Source organism: Brienomyrus brachyistius, chromosome 13 (genome assembly GCF_023856365.1).
Source record: "Brienomyrus brachyistius isolate T26 chromosome 13, BBRACH_0.4, whole genome shotgun sequence".
In the NCBI taxonomy this organism is placed as follows: Eukaryota; Metazoa; Chordata; class Actinopteri; order Osteoglossiformes; family Mormyridae; genus Brienomyrus; species Brienomyrus brachyistius.
This window is the reverse complement of record NC_064545.1, coordinates 2,519,612-2,531,742: the sequence shown is the minus strand read 5'-3', so window position 1 is coordinate 2,531,742 and position 12,131 is coordinate 2,519,612. Positions and strand designations below refer to the sequence as shown.

At 41.9% G+C, this 12,131-nt stretch overlaps 1 protein-coding gene across 2 annotated transcripts; it reads right to left on the bottom strand.

The window, feature by feature from the left end:
* Positions 1 to 225: 225 nt before the first annotated feature.
* On the bottom strand, positions 226 to 11,811 carry LOC125705823 (E3 ubiquitin-protein ligase RNF166-like). Of its 2 annotated transcripts, none has more exons than XR_007381693.1 (6): positions 11,312 to 11,811; positions 4,885 to 5,041; positions 4,513 to 4,625; positions 3,684 to 3,798; positions 3,402 to 3,531; positions 226 to 3,065 (listed from the first exon to the last, which is right to left on the bottom strand). XR_007381693.1 is itself a non-coding variant. In XM_048972116.1 (6 exons), exons 1-6 carry the CDS (start codon positions 11,488 to 11,490, stop codon positions 3,000 to 3,002), a joined length of 738 nt encoding a protein of 245 aa, XP_048828073.1. In that variant the 5' UTR covers positions 11,491 to 11,772; the 3' UTR covers positions 226 to 2,999. The 2 variants fall into 2 exon arrangements, 1 of the variants encoding a protein (XP_048828073.1); XM_048972116.1 differs by having other exon boundaries at positions 3,402 to 3,509; positions 11,312 to 11,772.
* Between the last annotated feature and the right edge of the window lie 320 nt (positions 11,812 to 12,131).

Here is a 12,131-nt window from a genome sequence, read left to right as displayed (position 1 = left end):
CAACCCTGGGATTTGAACTGGCAATCGTCTGACCATAAGAACAGAACCTGAACACACTAAGCCAGACACCACCCCCATGGCTAGAGATTATTTTTTATGTGAATACTGACAGGCTGAGAAGCAAATCCCACAAAAGGATTAAATTCTGTTTTGCAGAATAGTGAGAGATCCATAGCTTCACCTAACACAATAACATCTGAGCCAGAAAATGACTGACGAGTGAAGCAGTGAAGATCAGTGTTTATTAAGGAAATTGCTACAAATACAGAGTAAAGTTCTTATTAAACTGAAATATTATAACTTCTAAATGCACATGACCATCATCATTAGTTATGTGTAAATGCATGAATTGCAGCCAGTGTATGGGAAATATCTTTCCGCTCATGTGTGTGTCAAAAGGAGTCTTCCTGACTTGCTATGTCTACCGTGGTCCATCGTCATCAAAGGAGGCTTTGATGGTGAGGTTCCAGCCGCACGGAGCAAGGTGGGCGATGGCAGTGCGATGCAGAGGATTCAGGGCAGAGTGCTGCCGTGGATATGCGGCGACTTTCATTCATTCTTCCACTGCTTTAGAAGACCGAGGTCTTCATCATCAGGTAACCACATACCAAAACAGGAAGCATACTGGCCAGGTAGTCTTTAATTTTGCATTTCTTTGAAGGCCACCTTGCAACTCTAACCAGAATATACAGATAACATGATGGATGGATGTTTCGTACTCTCTTTCTACTACTCCTTGATTATTTTTTCTGAAAAATATTTCACTCACCTGCACCTTGCTGGTGATATATCTTAGGATTATTTGCCAAGATCAAAAGTAAAAAAAGAATGGAACACAACACCAACAACGCTGGAGAGAGAAAAATCTCTGCTTTACAGCAAGGTTCTGTCAAGCATTTTCACTTTAAAAAGAAAGATAGCTTAGAAATATTTACAAAATGGGATTATCTGAAGTAGTCAAATATAGAGCCTAAGGTGAAGGAGGAGGTTTTACATCTATTAACAGCCTTTGTTAGCCCAGATTTTAACCACTGTCCGAATACTTATTGCCTCTAATAGCAAAAGTAATAACACCACTGGTAACAGTTTAAATATCCATTCATCCATTTTCCAACCGGTTATTCCGGTCAGGGTCCCAGGGACAGTTAACATTGATATACTCATTGTAATCCAAAGACACTGAATTATAATTTAAAAAAAGCTTAATAGCTTATATATGTAATTTTCTTTATAATCTTAATGCTTTAGGCTTGCAACTTTTTAAAATCATGCTGACAATACTTGTTAATCACTCCAACACCATGTGCACTCTTTTTAGTGCTTTTAAGATGTTGGGGAACTTCTGCAAATACAAATGGCATCTTTGAAAGGACACCCTCCCCATTATAAAACACTCTTAAACTACAGTTCATTAAACACAGGCCTGTATCCCTTCTTCTTGTACAGTAATATAACCCGAACAACCACTTAACACACATTTGTATTGGTTTAAAGGAAGCTGAAATGTGCAAAAGCTAGAAAATGTTTCTTAAAATAGTATTATGAAGTCATTTAACTTAAGTGCCATACAATGATGGTTAGCAGGTAATCTCACTAGCAAGTCGAGAGCTCGCAGGAATTAGCAGGTATTTGCTGGCCACTACCATTGCAACAAGGATTTGCTGTACTGTCAACTGCTCACATTCTTTATCTGTAGGACTGAAAACTACAGGGAAAATAATACGCAGAACGCTGAGGCACAAAAACAAAGATCAGAGACACGCACGTGCCTTGCAGGACTGAACACCAGGTCACATGTGCGTGATAAAAGCGTTGAGTCATCTCTTGACCGGTGGTGTAACTGAGGTCCTGCTTCATTCGTTTTGCCTGCATAGCTACAGTGCTCTACCAAGAAGCATCTCTTCCAGCACAAAACAGCAGCACATTTATCAAACTTTAAAAGTATTACCAGATATATAAAAAAAAAATCACAACTGTAAATGACTTATCTAAAAATGCTATGTAATGGCCTGAAATTTGTACTGTGTATAGAGATAGATATCTCTCCTCCTGCCCAACTACAGAGAGAAATTTGCATACAAGCTTGTAACAGTTCTGTACATCCAGGTATTACACATGCAGAAAGCTTTATGTTATTAATCCCACTCAGTGATATCCCTGGAGCTCAGAACAATATCACAGACAGAATAAGGATGCTCGAGTTGTCTGCTGCCCGTGAACACACTATACAAATCAGGTCTGAAACAGTCTCAATCATCCTCACCTACCAAGGACAGGGCCCTAAGTTAATGGACACCAAAAATATATAAGCAAATGAACCAACAAACCTCTAGCAGTCAGACATGTGACTTACTTTTATGTTAAGTGCAGCAAGTGAAACTGAATTTTGTTTTTCAAAAATATATACTTTTTATATGCTTCATAAAAAAATACTATTGTAGCAATTTAATCAGGTAACAGCAGTATGAAGAATAAATGCATTTCTATTCCGTTTAAGTTCAAAATAATACAACAATTTAATTATGTAGAAAAACGTGAATGTTTGGAAGTATTCAAGGACCCTAATAAAAAAAGGTAGAGTTTGTACTGGGGATGGTCATTGCATAACCATGATGTCAGTGGTGAGTCTGTTGCCTTATTCTGTGCTGAATTTGAACAGTACTCTTTACCGCAGTACACACCACACTCACACACACTACTCTGTTTGTATAGGAGATGTAACAGCAATTTGGTCCTTTCTTCAACACAAAGAAGTGAAAACAAAGCGACCAAACATGAACTGCATGATGTGGTTTTCCCAAATCAAATACCACCACTTAAAGGGTATTGTCATCTGAACCCAAATCCCGCCTCTTCATGTACTGCAGCGTTTATGTTTCAGACCCGTTTTTGCGATGGATAGCTGCTCCCCCTAGTGGGCAAATGGAGGAGTTGGTGCTGCAGCGGGGCTGAGCAGCAGAGTGTGGAACAACTGCAACCAGAACAAGGAGGAAGGGGGTTCAGTTCTCTGAAAGTGAGAGAGCAAGAGCAGCTTGCAGGGCCTCCTCTTCATCAATGCTGTAATCCTGCAAAAGGGAAATGGTATAGCTGGTCAGGTGGCTGATTTTAATCTGTCTCAGGAGCAACCAAGGTGAATCAAAATGGAGTTTTTCTGATATAGTGACATGATCTCCATCGACGTCCATTCGAAAAATTTGTGATAACAGACAACTGAATCAGACTGATGGTTCAGCACATAACGCAGACTCATTTAGCACCTGATGACTGTAAAGAAAGTATCATATACTGTCCCAAAGAGGTGAATTTAAAATCCTGGGGCGGCAGTACATACTTGGTTCTGTAAAGAGATATAGTGTTATAACAATGGTCATTAGTTAATTTCTCTGCTAGAAACTCCTCACCACAAACGTGTCATAGGAGAACTTGTGTCGATGCAGGAGGTGCTGCAGGAAGTTGGAACTCTTGTAGCTGGGGTCACCCCAGGGCATGGCAGAACACACTGGGCAAACCTGGCACAGGGACGGAGCACCACTTATTAAAAAGAAAAAAAAAAAAACAGTGTCACCACTGTACAGGAGCTCATGTATAAATACATGATGTTTCTTCCCGTCTCCTTCTGCTAAATCGGCTTCAGAGACGTCCTGTGCTCTACTAATGGCAGACCAGCCGGCTGGCAGACTCACCACTCTGTTGGGATCATTGCGGTGATTCTCCATGCAGTGCTTCACCAGCTCCTGCTGGTCCAAGTTGCGGGCTCCACAGTACGGGCACACGAAAGTGGAGCGGTTTGGGATATTGCTATGGGTCAGAACCATGATGTTAACCACACAGGGAAACGGGCATGTTAAGCCTGGACCATACCAGTCCCCGTTCCCTATGTATGGAAATGACAAAGGCTGAAAAAAAGGCTTTAGCTGTTATACGATCATTGGTTACACAAGAAAACGCGACACGTTAATAGAAACCAATGTTTCTGTTGACATGTAAAAGAGTGTGGGAATGAACACCAAAAGGCAAGCGTGAGTTTGATTTATCAGAATGCATGTCTTTAGATCCCATGACAGATCTTGATGAGGCACGCAAAAAGCCTAGTAAATCCTAGTTGAAAAATATACCACCAGATGGCGCCATACTCCCAGAATGCCATAGCAAATTCTATTCTTCCTCAAACAGAGCAGATTAATGACCAACAGGGCTTTCTTAATTTTTTTTTTCTCAAAACAGACACCCTCCAACTCTGTATGTGCCTCAATTTAAATCACATGCCTTTGGATACTAGTGACAACAATCAGTCAGGAAGCTTGCCTGAAGATATACCACCTTTACCTACTTTTAACGGATGTTTACAAAGAATGTCTTTGGAATCTTGTATTGGGAAAAAAAAGACTTTGGACTCTTTAATAGCCATAAGAATGAGGTTAAAAAAACTGTGGAGTTTTTAGAGGAGCCACCAGGAACTATTCGAGGTTTGGTCGTGTAACGGTGAGCGGCTAAGGCAAATGACATGCTTACCTGGGAATAGGCTGTGAAGTGGGCACGACTGGCACAAACTTTGGACAGTTTGCCATCTGTTCCTGAACTTTAGCGCAGGACGAGATGTGAGAGCGCATTTTCACCAGGGTGACCTGCAAGCAGACTGCGGCGTTCAAACATGGTGTCTCAAAGGAAGAAAAACAGCTGAGAACAAAAGTCATTTCACACCAAGTCTGATCTTTCACAGCAGTACTGGTTGGAAAATAGTACGATAGACTGGCATTGCAGGAACAGAGAACAGCGGGTTAGGTGCCCCTGGCTACTGAGAGGCATCACATAGAAGTGCTGCATGCCATCAGGCTTTGCGGCCAGGATCCATCCCACCCCCAATCTCATGTCCCAGGTTCTGACCTTTTTATTGCAGCCTCGGCATGGCGCTTTATAGGAGGAGAGCTGCTTCTCCGCGGCGGAGCACTTGTCCACCTTCTTTGGGTCGAAGGGCATGCGACATAAGGGGCAGAGAGGCGAGGCCACCTGCAGGCAGGGCTGTAGACACTCGCCACAGAACCTAGAGGAACACGGCAGGGCAAGGATCACAGTGAGAAGGACCCGAAATCTACGCTCCTACCTCATCAAGCACCAAACAATGCAGCCAAAACATAGTTCTCTTACACAGCCTAGTGTAAGATATATGTGCTGAGCAGGTGACACAGGAAGACACCCAGATTACTGTTGCAATATTATAGCACAGGGGCACAGCAACCTGGAAATGTCTAACAGTTAGCATTACGGACACAGATCCCTAAAAGCTGAAAGTAGAAGACAGCACCTGCGTCCTGGGGACAAAAAATGCCTGTTTAATGCGCTGAAGATAATCCTGTAGTCAGCACTTCTGATACGGGCAGGAGTTCTAAAAACAGAGTTTAAAAACAGCCCATAACATGTGATAGCCCTATGACAGGAAGTCAGGCACAGGGTAGGCGGGGTCACACAAAGGCAATTTATGGAAACACAAGGCACGAAGTTGCTGGCAGTCTGAAGCAGCGCCTCATGCAGCATACTCACATTTGGGGGGGGGGTGCAATTTAAAGTAAGACTAGACATTTGTGAGAAGAAAGACATTCCGCATTGGAGATGGCCTCCTCAGCGCCTGTTTGTGAGATACATCTGAAAAAGCCCGTCAGTCAATGAGCACATGTTGTGGTGTGGAAAGTTTGGGTTTATTTTGTAACTTGTATTTTGTAATGCACACAAGCGATACGAGAAGGCCTACTCTCGAATCACAAACCTCACAACCCGCTGTATGAAGATAGCAGTCAGAAGAGAGTAGCGCCTCCATTCTGCTCTGCTATTTACCCAAAGGACACGCAAACGAGGTTAAAGACGACAGGTGAAGCCACACACATTCCTTTAAAAATATATCCAGTAGCTTCGGCCCGTTCGAGTCTCCGCCTGGGTCACATGTGTGTGGAGTTTGCATGTTCTCCCCATGTTGTCGTGGGGTTTCCTCCGGGTACTCCAGTTCCCCCCCCCCACAGTCCAAAAACATGCTGAGGCTAATTGGAGTTGCTAAATTGCCCGTAGGAGTGCATGTGTGAGTGAATGGTATGTGAGTGTGCCCTGCGATGGGCTGGCCCCCCATCCTGGGTTGTTCCCTGCCTCGTGCCCATTGGTTCTGAGATAGGCTCTGGACCCCCCGCGACCCAGTAGGATAAGCGGTTTGAAAAATGGATGGATGGTTAAATTAGGCCAAGCCAAAATCTTTTGTAAATACAGCAGAACCTTGGAACGTGAATGCCTCTGAACTAGACCAACTCAGATATCGAACGGATCTGTTGAACTTATTTTTTACTTGTATCTTGACATAAATCTTGGAACTCAACCATTCCTGCTACAACTTGTATGGGTTGAGACGAGATCGACCAATTCGGACCTCGAACAGGCCGGTCGAGAAAAATGTAACCAAACAATTTGACCGAAAATCTGGAAAACAACAAAACAAAACAGACCTCCTAAAGCTTGTATAGATCGAAACACATCTCTGATGGGCTGACATAAAAGCAAAGGGACGTACTGGGATGCTGATGCCTATGAATGGCTCTCAGTCTCACGGTGCCTCTCGACTGAGCTCGACGTGTGAAAGCTGTGTTCCAGTGTTCAGTCTGATTTTTGTGCTTTATCTATAGTACATTTAGTGATCCGTTAATCATGGTCCTTAAGAAAGTTAGCAGTGATAGCGGCAAACCAAAGAGGAAAGTAGCGAGAGTAATTGTAAAACTTAAAAAGGCAATTATAGCAAGACTTGAGGATGGTGCACGTGTGTCTGCTCTTTGGAGAACTTTGGAGAATGGGATTGTCATTTATTTTGTTTATTGCTTTTGCATGTGTGCTTTTTCATGTGTGTTTTATTTTGATTGTTAATGCTTTTTATCATTAGGCAGGTAGATAAGTTTAAATAGGCAAACATTTGGGGGATCTACAAAGGATTCATTTACATTATTTCTTACGTGGAAATTCGACTTGGACCTCAACCAATTCGACCAGCCTTCTGGAACAAATTAAGTTTATGTTCCAACATACCACTGTAATTACTACTGGGTATAAAGTGATAAAAAGGAGCAATAAATGATGAGAAAAGCTGATGGGACGCTAAAAAGAAGTCCTGGTGGCTCTAGCTTTGTCTGAACTGGTCCATGTGGTGCAGAATGAGGGTGGCATCAACCAGTCAGCCATTAAAGGATTAACCTTCAGTTCTAGTTTGATAACTGGCCACAACAAGCAACATCCGAATACTAATAGCAAATCAAAACTCACTGTTGTTGCTGGGCAAAAACTAAATTGGTAGGATATCGCTTATATTTACAGCATAGCTGAGATCATTACAAGTGAGTTTCAAAATGTAAACACCTGGAAATTTTACTGGAGTAATTCTGACTGAAGGCCTTTATCAACAGTGATTCAGTAGGGTTCTTCCAGGGCCTTGAACTGACAACCTTTGAAAAATTTGCCTTTTTAAAACAGTTCAACCCAGATGATCGTCTGACATGAGGTATGATCACAATGCCATCTGATATCAAACAGATCGGGTTCAGACATATCCAATAACAGACATGGACACGACTTATTCATTGTCAAACTTTTCGACAAAAGAACACAGAGGCTTTTACTGCCTTGAATTACTTATGGCTAACATAAAGTGTGCTTCAATATTCAATCTCATTAGTTTTCAGCTAAAGCTTCAGTGTTATCAGGAATTTGCTACTGAGAGTGCAGAATCTTATACACAGACATGCTAAATAGCCTTTTGAATCGCTTTTAAAAAACAGGCAGGGGGAGAAGCCTGGTTCCTGAGAACTGTGGATACAAGAAGTGTCAAAAACAAGCAGAATAGACTCCAGGCGATAGGAAAGTTTTTGTGCACATCCTCTAAATAGGGTAAAAAACACTGAGCAAAGGTCTGGTGGAGTGAAGGAGGAGGTCAGCTGGAGAAGGCAGTAGAACATTAGTGATCTCATTCAGATCACATGACCCAGCCACCACATTCAACTTCATGTTGCATATCGAGCTAATTTTAAGCACGGAACACCTTCCGCACCTGTTAAAAATCCACCGCTTGAACACAAATTCTGATACATCCTAGCAAATGTTAACAAAAAAAGGAAGAAAAAACAGGAAATAATAAAATATTGACAATGCACTGCTACACTGGAGCTACACTGAAGTAAATCTGTAGCAAGTTGTGAAATTATAAAGAAACTCCAAACTGATAAGCTGCTACAATCCAAATACAACAAGACAACATTAACAAAAATAATGGTTCTCACATCTCTAGGGTTCTAGGTCCAACAATGTATGCAAAGAGTTTGCAACTCCATTTACATGAGTTTACTTCCTCAGAGACATGGTTTGATGTGTACTGGGGTCATATAAGCCACTCTCAGTGTGTGACTGCATGTGAAAGTCTGTCATCCTGTCCAGGGTGTCCCCTGCCTTGTGCGTCTTGCTTCCTGAAATAGACTTAAGGCTCACTGTGAACCTGTACGAAACTGGTACTCATAATTAGGGATTATTGTAGTAAGACTTCATTCAATTTTCAATATGTCAGCAGCTTCACATCTTAAATTTACTGCAGAAGTCTTTGCTGAACACCAAGCGGAGACTTTTTGAAGATGCCCACTGTACATTTTGAAGAATACTGCCCCCACCCCCCAGAATTTTAGTCAATGTGGAGTTTCAAAACCTAAAAATTTTCTTTTTATTTCAATCGTTGACTCCAAACGTCTCTTTAATGTGAAGCAGGCCAATGATGTACAAAAAGAAAAGAGTGGAGGGCTCCCGTTCTCCCCCTGTTTCCCTTCTACTCTGCTCCCTCCCCCCTTCCCCCCTGACCCAAATAGACTTACATCTCGCCTCATGTCTTCTGGGCCTTTCCCAAACTCATCTTGGGTCTACGGAGAGATCACATCTCTCATCTAGCTTTAAAGATTCCTATGAGCCGTGGTCATGGAGAAACACTTGCATCTATTATTCTGAGAAAGACATTTCTGAAGATGTGGTGGGTGCCTTATTTTACATGTTGCCTTAGTGGAAAAATATTACTGTTTGACATACCCATCCATAATGCTGGTTTTGATACTAAATATTTAAACATGTTATAAAGGGACTGGTTTTGTTTTTTGAAATGGTCTAATACTGAATTATTTTCAAAGTTGTCATGAGTAGGGTGTAGGTACAGCTAGGAGCAGAGATGCTAATGCTCCCTCCTTCTAAAGGTCGTCTAAAGTTATTTTATCCTTTAAATAAAAATCAAGTGGTACAAAATTATTATTATTTGCATAACTGGCATGGAAATTACCAGAGGGACGGAGTGAGTGTATGCGGACAAGTAGACACCACGTGATTCTGAGCTGGACTTCCTCCGCGAAATTCACTATATACAAATGTACCACATGTGCAGTGTTACAAAGCTTCAGTTAACATGCTATGCAAATACATGCCATTAAGAAAACAATCCGACCTGATTCATTCTTTCACTTCTTTATATCCCCAGTAACAACAAGCACTGAGGAAGTAAAAGAATAAAAAAATGACTGTTCAATGCATGAATACCTGGATGGGAAATTTGTGTGTGAGAGAGTGAGTGTGAAAGAATAAGGCAACAGAAAGTAGTTGTGAAACCTTGCAGGAAATGGCAGATGTGCACACTAGTGTGTCCTTTTTAAGTCACTTCTTACTTCAAAAGATAGCTGCCTAACCTCTGAGCTACATCTTCACCACAGTGTGCACTCCAGTGTGCTCAAGCGTTTTCTGACTTTCAAAATAGTCAATCCCCAAGTCAGAATGAGGCAAACCTCAAATGCAGCATCGTAAGCACTAATGCTTTCACCCCACTAAAGCTGCAACACCGTTTTCTTGCAAATAATCTATTCTACAGGAAGAAAATTACAGCCAAAAAGTCTGCCTTTTTGCCTTTATTACTAAACTCTATCTCAAAAAAATCCCCTATGCTTCAAAATACACAGCAGAGACACATTCAACTTTCTGATAACCAAACTGCTTGGTCTGACCACGTCTAATGGATACCAAAATACTCATTACTCTGTTGTGTCGAGTTCCTGCTGACATACAAATATATAGATATATGTAAACCATCTCAAAAATTCAAGAAAGATTAAACTGATTCAGAGGTTTTCTGAAACGGTACACAGCTGTGCCTGTTAAAATCATCATCTAAAATTGTCAGCAGGAAACTATCATAGACGAGTCTGAATAAAAGGCATTGCTTTCCCACAGCAAGCCCAGGGTCATGCAGAAAATCCCCTTGGGGCAGCAAACGTACCGGGCTGCAAATCGGTAAATAATAGTAACATGACCTTCACAACATAACATGCTCCATTTTTAAACTACAGAAATAACACTTTTAATAATATGCCAGTGGGAGACATTAGGTGATATTTTCAGCCTAAAAATAATAAAATGTCAAGCGTATGTGGTTTTTTAAATTGCCTGGATTATTTCCTACATTATTTTAAATATAAACGCCCTCATTAACTAGCCTACATATCTTTAATTGGTAAATATGAGAAGAAAGACGAGTAGTCTTTATACACACAACATGTCTCATCTTGTCTGCACAATGTTCGATTTTATCGCACTCTTCATCAACAGACTAACAATTACCCTAAGGATGTTCTGCATATTTCAAGTTTCTGGAAAAGAAAATATCTTAAACATGCGCAAAAAGAAAAATAAATAAATAATAACACTGCCTACTAATAATCAATCCACCGACGACAACAGAAAAATCCCCGTCCCGATACGTCACATGCTCCCGGGTAGCCTACTTAAAATCATTTCCCCTTTTTTGTTTCACATTTTACACATATTCTTATATTGACTCCAAAGGAAAATCCTTGTTGAACCACACTGTTAGAGCTGAGACGGAACAGAGCGTGCCGGCCGGCTTTCCCATCGGTGCTACCGACGCAGTCGGGACGCCGGGGCATCGTAAACAGCACCGTACTGCAAGCACCTTAACGAGAAACGCATATCGCTGCGTTACATCTCCCCGGTTTTGCATGATTTCGCCGCCCCTTTCGTGCCCTTCTATAGGACAGCGGCTCTCATTCCCACAATCAAAAAATAAAATCTACAGAACCCTGTTCTGAGCCGGTGCCCATTAATATGGGACACCTGATCGTGACTCCACGAGTTACAGTGACAACAACTACTGCTAAAAATATTGTTAAAGCCTTTTATTTCGACAGAAATTAATCAAAATTGCAGTAGCTTATTTATGAAGGTATTGTTTCGGAACCAAAGCGACCCGGACACTCACGTGTGAGCGCAGGCGGCGATGCTGACAGGTTTGTGGTAAACCTCCAAACATATCGGGCATGAGAACTGGGCTTCGATGCTCTCGGCAGAGGCGGCCGCCGCTGACCCGCTCTGCTGAGCGTCTTGCTGCTGATGTTGCCTGAGCTGGGCAGCCGAGACAAAACTGCGGAACATCGCCATCGCGGACGCCGTTCCCCTTCGACACTCCAGAGTCGCCGTTCAGTGTGGCCGCTTAGCGATCTAGCCCTGGTTTTGCTTCACCGACTTAAAAGGTGTAGCATCTGTACCGTTCAGAATAGACGCTGATGCAAGAGAAAACATTGACCGTAGGGCACTAACGCTGCCTCTGTGTCGAAGATGACATACCGCGCTCGAAGGAAGTAAACATTGCAAGACAGCTAAAACAATATACTTTAAAGTCCCTTTCAGCTGCGGGTATCTCTGGATACTGTAGTTTACTTATGGTTTCGCTTGTATGAAATATATATATAATTGAACTACAATCCCCAAAACCATCGGTCTAACGTATATGCGCGATCGCTGTCTGGTTTTTGTGCCCAAAAATAGCTTCAGATACAGAACCGTCACAAACGCGGGTTAACTGTGCATCTAACGGACGCTATTCTGAAGCTTTAGTGATATCTCGGCAGCTGTTGTGCAGTTTTGACGTGATAGGACAATTGATCCTTCTTAAACCGTATACTGTAGGCTTTTGGCAGATAAGTGTATTGTGAAAACAACCAGATTAAAGTTAATTTAGCTAAGCAGTCTATTGTGTTTTCTCTATAAATAGACTATTTCAGTACAAACACACACAATGC